Here is a 13,308-nt window from a genome sequence, read left to right on the forward strand (position 1 = left end):
TTGATCAATTTCATTCTCTAATACCTCTCCTTTCCATCCCCTCTCTCCCCTGATCCTCTTCTTCTATTCTACTGGTCTGCCTTTTTTTTTTTTTTTTTTTTAAATTTGATCTATGTAACAGTATCCTTTGTTAATGGAAAAAATAAACTTGAGTCTGAACATTTAACTGGTTTTTAAAATATGTGAATTTGAAGAATAATCTTAATGTAATATTTTTCAGTATTTATGTATTAAAAAAGAAAAAAATAATCATAATACATGTAAAATTCTTAATGCTCTAATATTATGAAATTATTTGTTTAAAAAAATATAAACAGTTTCCAAATAAGATTCACACATTACCATTTGTCACCAAATTTGATCATTAAATTTCTTAAGCTAAAAGTTCTGTCCTCTATGTTTTTTTAATTTTTGCCTCATAATTTATTAAACACAACCGCCTTTGTGCGTTTATGTCTCTCACAGTTTGAATTTTGCTGATTACACCCCTAGGTGTAGTTGAACATTATTTTCTAACTGCTCTATTTTTTATAAATTGATAATTAAGTTGGGCATGGTGGCACCTCTTGTAATCCCAGTGACTCTGGAGGCTGAGGTAGGAGGATCACAAGTTCAAGACTAGCGTCAGCAATTTAGTAAGACCCTGTCTCAAAATAAAAAGGCTGGGGTTGTAGTGCAGTAGTAGAGCACCCCTGAATTCAATCTGCAGTACTAAATAAATAAATAAATAAATAAATAAATAAATAAATAGGTAATTAGAGCTGTAGGCTTGATAACATTTAAATTCTATTCCCATGCCTCTACTTGTTGCTGTTCTTGCTACAGGAATATTTCAGTTTTATGTACTTTTTTATAATTAATTTTTTATTGGTTCACTATAATTAAATGTAATAGGATTCATCTTGATATACTTGTATGTGAACTTAACATAATTTGGTCAACTTTATTCCCCAACACCTCCCTTTTTCCTTCCCTTCTCCCTCCCCTTGTCTCCTTCCTCTAATCTTTTGATCTTCCTTTTATTTTCATGAACCACCTCCCATTTTTTCCTTTTTTTTTTTCCTATCTTCTATGTGTTAGAGAAAAAAAATGACCCTCCACTTTTTGAGTCTGGTTTATTTTGCTTAACATAATGCTCTCAAGTGCCATAAATTTTCCTGCAAATGACATAATCTCATTAATCTTATTTTTCTCTATGGCTGAATAAAACTGTACTGTATATATGTACCACATTTCTTTATGTATTCATTTGTTGACAACACCTAAGCTGATTCCATAACTTAACTATTGTGAATTGCATGGCTTTAAAATGTATGTATCACTATAATATTCTGATTTTAATTTTTTTGGATAAATACTGAAGAGTGATGTAGTTGAGTCATATGGTAGTTCCATTCCTAATCTTTTGAGAAACCTCCATATTGATTTCCATAGTGGCTAGTTTACAATCCCACCAACAGTATGTAAGTGTTCCTTTTTCCCAACACCCTCACTGGCATTTATTACTATTTGTTTTATTGATTATTGCCATTCCACTTGGAGTGAGATGAAATCTCAGTGTAATTTTTTTCTTGCTTGTTTGTTTGTTTGGTATCAGGGACTAAACTTGGGCACTGAGTCACACCTCCAACCCTTTTTTTGTGTTTTATTTAGAGACACAGTCTCACTTAGTTGCTTAGGGCCTTGCTAAGTTGCTGAGGCTGGCTTTTGAACTTGTGATCCTCCTGCCTGAGTCTCCCAAGCTGCTGGGATTACAGATGTGCGCCACTGTGCCTGGCTCAGTATAGTTTGATTTGCGTTTCCTGATTGCTAAAGATGTTGAACACTTTTTAATATATTTAGTGGCCCTTTGTAGTCCTTTTGACAAGTGTCTGTTCATGTGCCGTTCATTGAGTTGTTTTTTTGGTGGTAAGTTTTTTGAGTTCTTTATATATCCCCAATATTAATCTCAGTTGAAGAGTGGCTGGCAAAGAATTTCCCCCATTTTGGAGACTCTCATTATGCTCTTGTTTCCTTTACTATGCACAAGCTTTTTAATTTGATGAAATCCCATTTATTCTTGTAATTATTTCCTGTGCTTTGGAAGTCCTGTTGTTGTCTGTCCTATGTTAGAGCATTGATGCTGTATTTTTTTCTAGAAGTTGCAGAGTTTTTTTTTTTTTTAATCTAATTCCTAGATTTTTTTCCATTTTGAGTTGACTTTTGTGCAAGTTGAAAAATAGGAATCTAGCTTCATTCTTCTACATATGGATATCCAGTTTTGCTTAATACTGTCAGCCTGTGTCTCAGCAGGGGGAAAGGTAGGGAAATACATTCTCTAACACCATTTTTTCCTGCTCTCTTATCTACTAGAACCTTTCATTCACTAAATTTAACTATCTAGAAGCCTGTGCATGAAAGTAAGCCTCCCAGAGTCAACAGCAAAGTGAATGGATCTGGAGAGGCAGATGTAGGATAAATGGATAAAACCATCCTCAGAATATAATAATTAGAACAGTTTCCTGAGAGCTTAATCTTTGTTTTCTTGGGCTTGGACAGTAATAGAAGCAGGAGAAAATAATGGGACCAAAATATGTAAAAGTAGTCCATAAATCACCTACTCCATATCCATCTCCCGAAATCCTACAGCTACTTAATGCCTTTCGTTATTTTCATATAACTTCGGGTTTGCAGTCCATGCTCATTTATACCTGAGTTAAACTATATTCCAGGAATACCTGTAATCCCAGTAATAAGGGTGGGGAGTGAGGCAGAAGGATCACAAGTTTGAGACCAGCTTCAGAAATAGCAAGGCCTTATCTCAAAAAGGACTGGGGCTGCAGGTTAGTGGTAGATCACTTCTGGGTTTGATCCTTAGTATCAGAAAGGAAAAGGAGAGTGTGGGGGATATTATTCTGGTGATATGACATCAACCAGACTTGAATATAAAATCTGTCCTGTTTGGGGGCTGGGGCTGTAGCTCAATGGCAGAGTGCTTGCTTAACATGTGTGAGGCACTGGGTTCGATCCTCAGTACCACATAAAAATAAACAAGTAAAATAAAGGCACTGTGTCCATCTACAACTACAAAAAAAAAAAAAAAAAAAAAAAAAAAAACTGACCTATTTGGTTTTGGTCCCCCTACCCCTAATGTAGGGGATCAAACCCAGGACCTCACACTTGTTAGGCTAGCATTGAGTTACATATCCAGCCTGTCCATAAGGTTTTGAAAGTCTGAAGGGGAGGCCTCATACTTCTTAATTTCAGCAGACTAGATACTTGATTCCTAAACATACGAAATTCACAAATAGATTGCCCAGAAACTCCAGAGATATATATTTTTTTACTTTAGAATATTTAAGTATGGGAATATGTTTTAAACCAATTAAAGAGGTAGTTCTATACCAAGAGTGCATATCCAAATTTACCTCCTGGACTGGGAGTATAGCTCAGTGATAGGGCATTTGCCTAGCATGCATGAAACTGGGTTTAATCCACAGCACAGAAAAAAAAAAAAAAAAGAAAGAAAATCACTAGCTAGAACGACTATAGTAAGAAAGATAATACCAAATGTTAACAAGGTTATGGAGAAAATTGGAACCCTCATGTACTTCTGGGAGGAATATAAAATGGAATAGCTTCTTTGGAAAACAATCTGACAATTCCTCAAATAGTTAACAGAGTTATTTATGACTCAGCATCTCCATTCCTAGAATAGAACTGAGAGAAATGAAAGCATACATTCATATAAACACTTGTATACAAATGTTCATAGAGTATTTATTCCTATTAGCTAAAACATAGAAATAATTTAAATGAATATTAATAAAAAATCATGTCCATACAGTGGAGTATTATTCATTAATAAAAAAGAAGTGAAGTACTTGCACAATATTGAATATACTAAAAGAATCATTGAATTGTGAAGAGATGAAACTGTGTCTTTGACTTCCTAAATTTATTTCACAAATTACTATTTTCTAAGAACCATTGAATTAAAAATAATTTTTAGTGTTTCTTCTCTGGTGGTAGCAAAGTCCCTTGCTTTTCTGACATAAAACATCTTGCTCTTGACAACGCAAAATATATTTCATACTTAATTACTGTGAATTCTGTGTTGCAAGTAATTTTTTTTAAATCACCAGGTTATTGCTTAGAATATGCTACCATATTGGATAAAGAAGCCAAACCATATAAAGTTGATCCTTTCGTAATTATGATTAAGTTTCTTTTGGGGTAAGTTTTATTTTATTATCTGTGATAATGATTTTAATTTTATTTTATATAAAAATATGTTTGAGGTGCTGGGGTTGTGACTCAGTGGTAGAGAGCTCACCTAGCATGAAGCACTGGGTTAAATTCTCAGCACCATATAGAAATAAAATAAAGATATTGTGTCCATCTAAAACTAAAAAATAAATATTAAAATAAATAAATGAAGTTATAAAAAATGTATGTTTTAAAAATGTTTGATATATAATGCAGTGTAAATGTTCATACAAATTTGGCAGTTCACTTGTTTCATTGGATGGAATTTTTCTTTTAGGAAAAAGGCTTAATCAACATATTTACATTTATTTCAGTAGTATAGTCATTCCAAAAATAATTATTGAACTTCATCAGTTTTAACTTAGACAGTAAATAAAACATTACTTTAAGGTTTGCAAATGAATACATATGGTCTATGATATTTGAGTATCCCAGACTGACAAACTATTATAGAATATTGATAAAATAGTGCCTCTGATCATTTTCTGTTCTTATAGAAACTATAAGAAACTATATTTTATAACTCTTAATTGTAGTGGACAGTCCATTCTTAATTTATTTATATTTTATATTTTTGTTTAAGAACTGGTACTTAGAGCTGGGGATGTGGCTTAAGCGGTAGCACGCTCGCCTGGCATGCGTGCAGCCCGGGTTCCATCCTCAGCACCACATACAAACAAAGATGTTGTGTCCGCCAAAAACTACAGGTACTTAGCCAACTAGTTGTTGGCTTCTTAAAAAAAAAGAAAACATGAATAAGAATGCATTGCTTCATAGAGAAATCAAGAGCGCAGTAAAGCTGTGTTGAGAGTCAGTACTCAGATAGTTTCTGATAGGTAGATTTTCTTGGGAGATAAATGACTTTTTTCATTCAGAGACTTCCAATTTATTTTTCAGGATAAATTTATAAATTGAGAATCATGGAACATTAAAGACTCTAGTGAATGGTCAAACACCTCAAATATGAAATCCTGGAATATTAGTTATTGGGAGTGTTTATTCATTGTTTTGCTTTCATTTTGTTTTCTTTTGTCCACAGGTATAAATGGTTTAAGGAATTATGGGACTTATTATTGTTACCAGAATTAGATGCCATTGTTTTAACTAGTCAGAGTATGTGTTTCCCCCTTGTATCCTTGATTCTCTTTCTATTTGGAACATGTACTGCCTACTGGAGTGGCCTACTGTCTTCTGCATCTGTGAGACTCCTTTCCTCATTATGGCTAACTTTGAAAAGGTAAAATGAATGACTCAAAGCTTTCCTACTTCTTTTAATCAGATTCTGCCGTGACACACAACTAAACCAGTCGGGGTCACTCCAGGTGAACTGGGCTGGCACGAAATAATCACACAGAGACAGAGAAATACCTTTTTCTTTGGGTTCTGACCCAGCTCCCACAATGGAGGCAAGGCAGGCAAGAAAGAGAAAGAGCACACCTCGAACCAGTTTTATTGGGGAGAAGCCATTCAAATGAGGCAAGGGGTAGGATTACAAAGGAACAGGTGAGTATAACTCAAACCCACCAGGTGACGCCTACTCCTGGAGTCAGGCCTCATTATCTGAGTGGAGGTAAAGCCCAAGTTATTGAGGGGTACAATAATTATTCAGTATCTCTTGCTCAGGACTTAAGGGCATGTATTTCTAGAGGGGCTCCCTACAAGATTCACTAAACTATTTTGTAAGGAAAGATGTATAACTAGCAAAAGCATGAGTTAGTGTTCCAAATTATGCCTTTATCAAAGCTTATTATTTATTAAAAATTAAATGCCACCTTGGATATTGACTTTAGTGCCCAAGAGTTAGTCAAGAACGCTTGACAAATTTCATGGTTGAAAATCCCTCACAAGGGATTGTTTCTCTGCAGTGCTTTTTATATGCTCAATTTGATAATGAAACCCGAGGGCAAGAGACGCCAATCAATATATTTAGCATCCTATTAGATGAAATGTATAAAACCTCCAAGGAGGTTAAAACAAGCCTAGAGTTGTATTAAGAGCCCAAACACACAGTTAGAATCTGAAGTAAAACACCAATCTAATTTCCATCGCCACTCCTCCGTATCATACATGTTATCTGATTTACTCTCATGGAGGATGGGGGTTATGGTGTGGTACTTCTTATTTTGCTTTCTGAGGTGCTTTTGGCAGGGGTGTCTGACAGTAACACCAACAAGCATCAGAGTAGTCTCAAGGCTTTTAAAAAATGGAAAATTGTTCTTCATATCAAGATTGGAGATGTATGGCACAGGGTTTATAATTAATTTTTTTGGCAACATTTTTGTCTTCATTAGCATAAGTATTAGCTACGTGTATCTAAATGGGAAAGGAGCTGTCACACTATATTATGGAACTTAAATTAATGTGACCACATGCCTTTATTGATACTGTTTACCACATGTTTACCACATGACACTTATATACTAATAAGTAGAAGAGGCTGGCAGAGTACTTCAGGTTCATTAGTCCTCTGAAATGCTTGGGACCACAGGTGTTTCAGATTTCACTTTTTTTTTTTTTTTTGGAATATTTGCATGTACATAATGAGATATCTTAGGGATGGGAACAAAGTCCAAATACAAAATTCACTTATGTTTCCTATATACCTTATATACATAGCCTGAAGATAATTTTATACAATATTTTTTATGTGTACCTGCATTTCAACAGTAACCCATCACCTGAGATCAGGTGTGGAATTGCCAGTTGTAACATGTTAATGCTAAAACTTTTGAATTTTGAAGCATTTCCAATTTGGGGTTAGGGATGCTCAACCTGTATATTGTTTTCTTCTTATATGTGACTGTATAAATATCTGTTACTCTATTATTTTAAACTTTCTTCTTATTCCAGACCCTCTGAACTTCCTAAAGATATCAAGATGATATCACCAGACTTACCTTTTTTGACAGTTGTTTTGATCATAATTAGTTGGACAACTTGTGGAGCACTTGCCATACTTCTTTCTTATCTTTACTATGTATTTAAGGTAGGTCAAATCAGTAGTAAAGCCAGAACGATTGGCTTTATGTTAGGCAGGTGTGTAGAATGCCTTGTAGGCTTTGTTAATGAAAATTTTAATTACTATTATAACACCCCTCTGTTATATAATAGATTTAAATAAAGATTTTCTAAACATCTTGGTTATGTAAATGGTATACAGTTACTGTATAACTGAGATTACTCATCTGAGTTGAGGTTTTTGCTTAGGAAAAAAAAAGACAAAGGAAAACATAATCTGTTTTAGGTTGTTGCTTCTTACTTTTGCAAATGATAACTTAAAAAAATTAACAGAAAGGTTTTATTTGTACCTCTCTTTGAAATGGGTGAGAGAAAGCAAAAATTTAGTTGGAAATCAAGTTACTAATCATGCTGAGACAACATAAAATATTAAGAAATGTTACAGAAAATGAGAATATAATGATAAAATAATGGACTGATAGTTTTACTGAAGAAGCAAAAAACACTTCCAAGAAGGCTGACAACTTTGCAGGAAAATTCAGGAGGTTATACAACTGTATACCCTATACATTCATGTGTGGACACTTGACATGGATAACAATTACTTTTTTTTTTTTTTAACAAATACTTTTCCTCTGCTTTTAACACTAATATATGCTCATTATAGATTATTTTCAGTTTTACAAAGGAATTTATGTGCATCTGAAAAAATATTTAAACCTACTTCAATTCATAAATACAACATTTAGTTTTTTAAGTTAGGTATTTCCAACAACTGACACAAAAGCAGAACTTTCTCAGATACTTAAAGAACTAAAATATATTAAATGTACAGATTTTTCAAGTCCTTGTAAATATTTCATCACTGTATATTATTGATTTGTATTTCTTCTTTATTTGTATTTAACTTCTTATATTGAATATAATCAAATTTTTTTATCCATAAGACACATAAAATGTCTATAGCAAGGTATCATTCAAACATAGGTTCACAGGAGGCAAAAGGTGTAGCAACATATCCTGGTCCCTACATACTCTGGAAGTTTGTATTGTTTTTTTTTTTTTTTCAAATATTTCCGTTTTTTAATCCATGGTAGCAAGTATGTGTTGTTTTATCTTTCCTAAAAGAATGTTTTTAAATGTATAAATGAATTTTTAGTTGTTTAGATTTTTTAAATTTCAGATTACAATGCTTCTCAGTTTTAATAGAAACTCCTATAACTTTTTTGCAAAACAAGTAAATTAAAGTTATTTTTTTCCCCTAGATTGTTCATCTGCAAGCCAGCCTCACAACTTTTAAAAATAGCCAGCCCGTGGTACGTTGTATTTTAAAAACTCTACACAGCTTTAATATGAAAGAACATGAGAAAATATAAGCTTATTTTTCAGAAAGGTTAGAATTTGATAGTGTGTGAAAGTATTATGAATTTTTAAGTAACTTTAATAAAACTGAACTTAAAATATTATTAAAATACATTGAAATTATTCTAAATTTAATTTGACCTTTGTTAGTACCTATGCCATTTTTGTTATTGTTATAAAATATTATCTTTTAAGTTTTATTTTGAGCAATTACCTAGAGGCTATATTCTCAGAAGTGAAAATAGCAAGTCAAAGAATAAAAGTTTTATAACTGTAATCATTTAATTAGGTAACATTTAAATATCTAATTTCAGTTTGGTAATGGAATGATATACATATTTAACTGGTTAGTAGTTATGATTCTAAATAAAATAAATATCTCTGATTTATTTTTGTGTACTTAATGTCTTGATGTTTTTACTTTATTGCTTTATAGAATCCCAAACACTCTAGAAGAAGTGAAAAAAAATCCAATCACCATAAAGACTCTGCAGCACACCATCTTCGTTTATCTGCCAGTGATGCTGAAGACAGTCTTCGCATGCACAGTACTGTGATTAACTTATTAACATGGATCGTATTACTCAGCATGCCATCTTTAATTTATTGGTTAAAAAATCTTAGGTGTGTTTCATTTATGTAATTATTATTTTTGTGGTTTAGACAAAGAATATCTTCAAGTAGAGACTTGCTTATATTCCTGATGGTCCATGAAAATTCCTTAAGAACAAGAAGCTATGAACCTGAAATTTATTTTCAGTACATTCATATTTTCTCCTGTTCCATAAAAATATAAACTTTTAGAATATTACCTCCTTCAAAAATCTGCAAAAAAAGAGCAATTTGTATTTTTACTTATTGGTACATTTCTAAATAAAAGGCCATTTCATCCAAATACTAGTCAAGCCCCCTATACATAAAAAATGATAAATATAAAGCTTTCAGAGTATGTAAGTATTGAAAATATTTTTTTTAAAGTTGGTAGAACTAAAATAAGTTCAATAAATGAAATAAAAGATTACCAGATGTTAATATCTTTTTATCCCTCATTTTAGTCAAGATCTAGATTTGTGTTCACAGATTTGCAGTTGCAATTATTTGAGGAGCACATACTTATGATTCTGAAAGGCCACAGACATCTTACTGTCAATATATACAAGAGATGAGATCCTTGAATTTTAAAAAGATAAGGGACAGCTAATTTATATAAACATTTATTTTATCTGTCATAGAGCAGCTTTAATGTATTTTAAATAATTTGCCTTTTAAAAACTATATACTACCTTTAAGACATAAACTGATTATAAAGGGAAGTCTTTCATTTTGGGTGTTTTTATTTCTTTAGCAGTATCTGAACATAATTCTCTATATAAAACCTTGGGTTATAAGGATGATCTAGAGCAAGAAGTACATATTAAAGATTTCAGGAGCTGTTTAGAGCTCTCTTTTATCCATGTTGCTATTGGACTGTTTTGAAAATTATTGAATTTGATTGATTCTGGTAATTTAAAATGATCAGGCTAAGCCAGACACGGTGGTGTACGCCTATAATCCTAGCAGCATGGGAGGCTGAGACAGGAGGATCTCAAGTTCAAATCCAGCCTCAACAAAGCAAGATGATAAGCAACTCAGTGAGACCCTTTCTCTAAATAAAAATACAAAATAGGGCTGGGGATGTGGCTCATGGTTGAATGCCCCTGAGTTCAATCTCGGTACAAAAAAAAAAAAAGATCAAGCCAGGTGTGGTGGCAAATAACTGTAGTCCCAGCAGCTTGGTATCCTGAAGCAGGAGGATTGTAAGCTCAAAGCCAGCCTCAGCAATTTAGTGAGACTATGTCTCAAAGAAGAAATAAATAAGAAGGGCTTGGGTTATAACTCAGTGATAAAGAACCCCTGGGTTCAATCTCTAGTACCTAATTAATTGATTGATTAATTTTTAAAGCAAACAGTTCTGTTTTGTTGACTTATAGGGTTTTTCTTTTCTTTTATTATAGGTACTATTTTAAACTTAATCCTGATCCATGTAAACCTTTGGCATTTATCCTTATTCCAACTATGGCAGTTCTTGGAAATACTTACACAGTTTCAATAAAATCAAGGTATGATACATTAATTTTTCTTTTTCTTACATCTTTTCCTGACCTTTTTCACACTTCATTTTTATTTCTGAAGCATATTATTTATTTGTAGTTAATTTAATTATTCCTAAAAGTAACAGTATTATGGGTTTTTATGTAAGTATGCTATACTTATTTTAATTATAAGTTTTACTTGTTAGGATGTAATAATATGGGTTATTTTCTTTAAAAAGTTAACCCTTAAAAGATATCTAAGACTTACTTCTAAAAAGTACAGGAAGAGTGGAAGTTCAGATTGGCCATGATTTTTGAAGTTGGCTAACAGGTGCATGAGGCTTCATTGTGCCATTAGACTTCTTTTGTATATGATTAAATTCTCCATAATAGTATTTGGCTTTTCATTCACTGGTTGTTTGCTCTGGGAGCCTTTTCAGTTGATTCTGGAAGATATATGCAAATATTCTGGAATCAAGCCAACCTGGGGCTCATATATTAGCTCTGCCATTCAGTATCTTTATGTCCTTAGCAAGCTTTTTAACCCTTCTTATCTGCACTTTGTTTTCAGAATAAAAAGGTGATAGTCTTTCCTGGGAGTAGTATTGTCTTTAAAACATTTATGTCTTAACTTACATGGTTCTTTCATTTTGGGAATTAAAGAAGGTTCCTGCTGGGTACAGTGGCACACACCAGTGACTCAGGAGGCTGAGGCAGGAGAACTGCAAGTTCAAGGCTAGCCTCAGCAACTTTGTGAGACCCTATCTCAAAATAAAAAATGATGGCTGGGGATGTGGCTCAAGCGGTAGCGCGCTCACCTGGCATGCGTGCGGCCCGGGTTCGATTCTCAGCACCACATACAAACAAAGATGTTGTGTCCGCCGAAAACTAAAAAATAAATATTAAAAATGTTCTCTCTCTCTCTCTCTTCCCTCTCTCTCTCACTCTCTCTTTAAAAAATAAAAATAAAAAATGAATAGGACAAGAGATATAGCTCACTGGTAAAGTGCCCCCGGGTTTAAGCCCCAGTAAAAATCAATAAGTAAAGAAAAATTCCTTCTGAGTTTGCTTGTTTTGTTGTTACCATAACTAAGATTAAAATAAACATTTCTGTAGCTATATCTTAGTGAATAGCATTATTTTTGCTAGGATAAATTTTTAGAAGTAGTATTGCTGAGTAACAGTCCATCTAATATTTTTCTGTTGTTAAAATTTAAAACACTAAACCAAACTGGCTGTTTTCTGAATAGAAATGTTTTCCCCTTTTCTGGTCAAAATATAGCTCATATTTCTCTTTTTAAAAAATCATGGACAGGGCTGGGATTGTGGCTCAGCAGTAGAGCACTCACCTACTATGTATGAGGCCCTGCGTTCAATCCTCAGCACCACATTAAAATATATAAATAAATAAAGGTACTGTGCCCAAGTATAACTAAAAAATAAATATTAAAAAAAATCATGGACAGGTAAATTTATTACATTAAAAATTATTTCATTTACAATCACTTAGAATACTTATCTTTCCCAAAACTATAAAAGATTGACATATTCTGTTTTAGCTCACATTGCAGTTTACATAACAATGTATATTTCTCTCTTTACAGTAAACTGTTGAAGACTGCCTCACAATTTCCACTTCCTCTGGCTGTTGGTGTGATTGCTTTTGGGTCAGCACACTTATACAGGGTTCCATGCTTTGTCTTCATACCTCTCTTACTCCATGCATTATGCAACTTTATGTAAGACTGGACTTACATCATGATAAAGACGATTTATGCCTTTAGGGCCAGTAATAAGAGTGAACATACAGATCCACCAACATGGACAGCAAGATCCTTTGGAGAAGACAAGTCTATTTTTACAGTATTGAAAATAGGAAATTAGTTTTGTAATGCTTGAGGAAAACAGATGAAGCATGGTTTTGTTTTGTGGTGTGGCATCTAGGTATTAGTCATTTTGCAAAATTAGTGGAGAAATATGATGGCCCCTGGCTTTGAGGACTCCTGTGCATATCACCTAGACTACTTCATCAGCCATACCAAGGATCTTTTTCTAGAGCCTCAGTAGATACAACATTGTTTGTAGTCTCACATCAAACATTCTGCTTGTTTCATCAAGCTTTCTTCTGTAGGTTGTTTTATATTTGCTATCTGTTTTCTATTTTCAATATGTAATCTTACATATTGAAAAAGAAGTCCTAAAAATTTGACCAAAAAAAAAAAAAATGAAAGAAAAAAAGACTGACAAAATCCACTCTGTTTGGTTTCTCAGAAGTTAAATTACCACAAAGAGTCTTTGGTTGATTTTCGGCAGCCAGGGTGAACAGAATAGACCTTTTGTCTTCTTACATCTATGGAAATAAAGCTTTGCATTATAAGGAGACCTGCTTTTTGATAACCAGAGCAAGACTGATGATGGAAACACGATTCAGACTCAAAACAATGAAATTCTGTTATCATATATTCTTGGTGACTATCAGGGCATCATTTAAGAAATCTGTTGTTAAATTTAAAGAACATTCTCACAGATATTGGGATTGGAGTAGTTTGTTTGTTTGGTTTATACCATTTGATTAATTCATTGCACCCATGGTTGCCAAAAGGTTTTCAGGCTATGATAGATTGTTGAAATAACAACTCCAGTGGTCAGAAACAACTATAGGTTTGCA

At 33.1% G+C, this 13,308-nt stretch overlaps 1 protein-coding gene across 1 annotated transcript in view; it reads left to right on the top strand.

Moving 5' to 3' along the window:
- Positions 1 to 12,383, top strand: part of Pgap1 (post-GPI attachment to proteins inositol deacylase 1) — a 67,899-nt gene extending 55,516 nt beyond the window's left edge. Inside the window, exons 21-27 of the mRNA XM_076866160.2 lie at positions 4,125 to 4,215; positions 5,288 to 5,485; positions 7,099 to 7,234; positions 8,472 to 8,522; positions 9,005 to 9,192; positions 10,563 to 10,667; positions 12,245 to 12,383. Coding sequence (XP_076722275.1) covers positions 4,125 to 4,215; positions 5,288 to 5,485; positions 7,099 to 7,234; positions 8,472 to 8,522; positions 9,005 to 9,192; positions 10,563 to 10,667; positions 12,245 to 12,383 — 908 coding nt within the window. The remainder of the gene's footprint in view (positions 1 to 4,124; positions 4,216 to 5,287; positions 5,486 to 7,098; positions 7,235 to 8,471; positions 8,523 to 9,004; positions 9,193 to 10,562; positions 10,668 to 12,244) is intronic.
- The last annotated feature ends 925 nt before the right edge of the window (positions 12,384 to 13,308 follow it).

The sequence above is a fragment of the Callospermophilus lateralis genome, chromosome 9, assembly GCF_048772815.1.
Source record: "Callospermophilus lateralis isolate mCalLat2 chromosome 9, mCalLat2.hap1, whole genome shotgun sequence".
Classification (NCBI taxonomy): Eukaryota; Metazoa; Chordata; class Mammalia; order Rodentia; family Sciuridae; genus Callospermophilus; species Callospermophilus lateralis.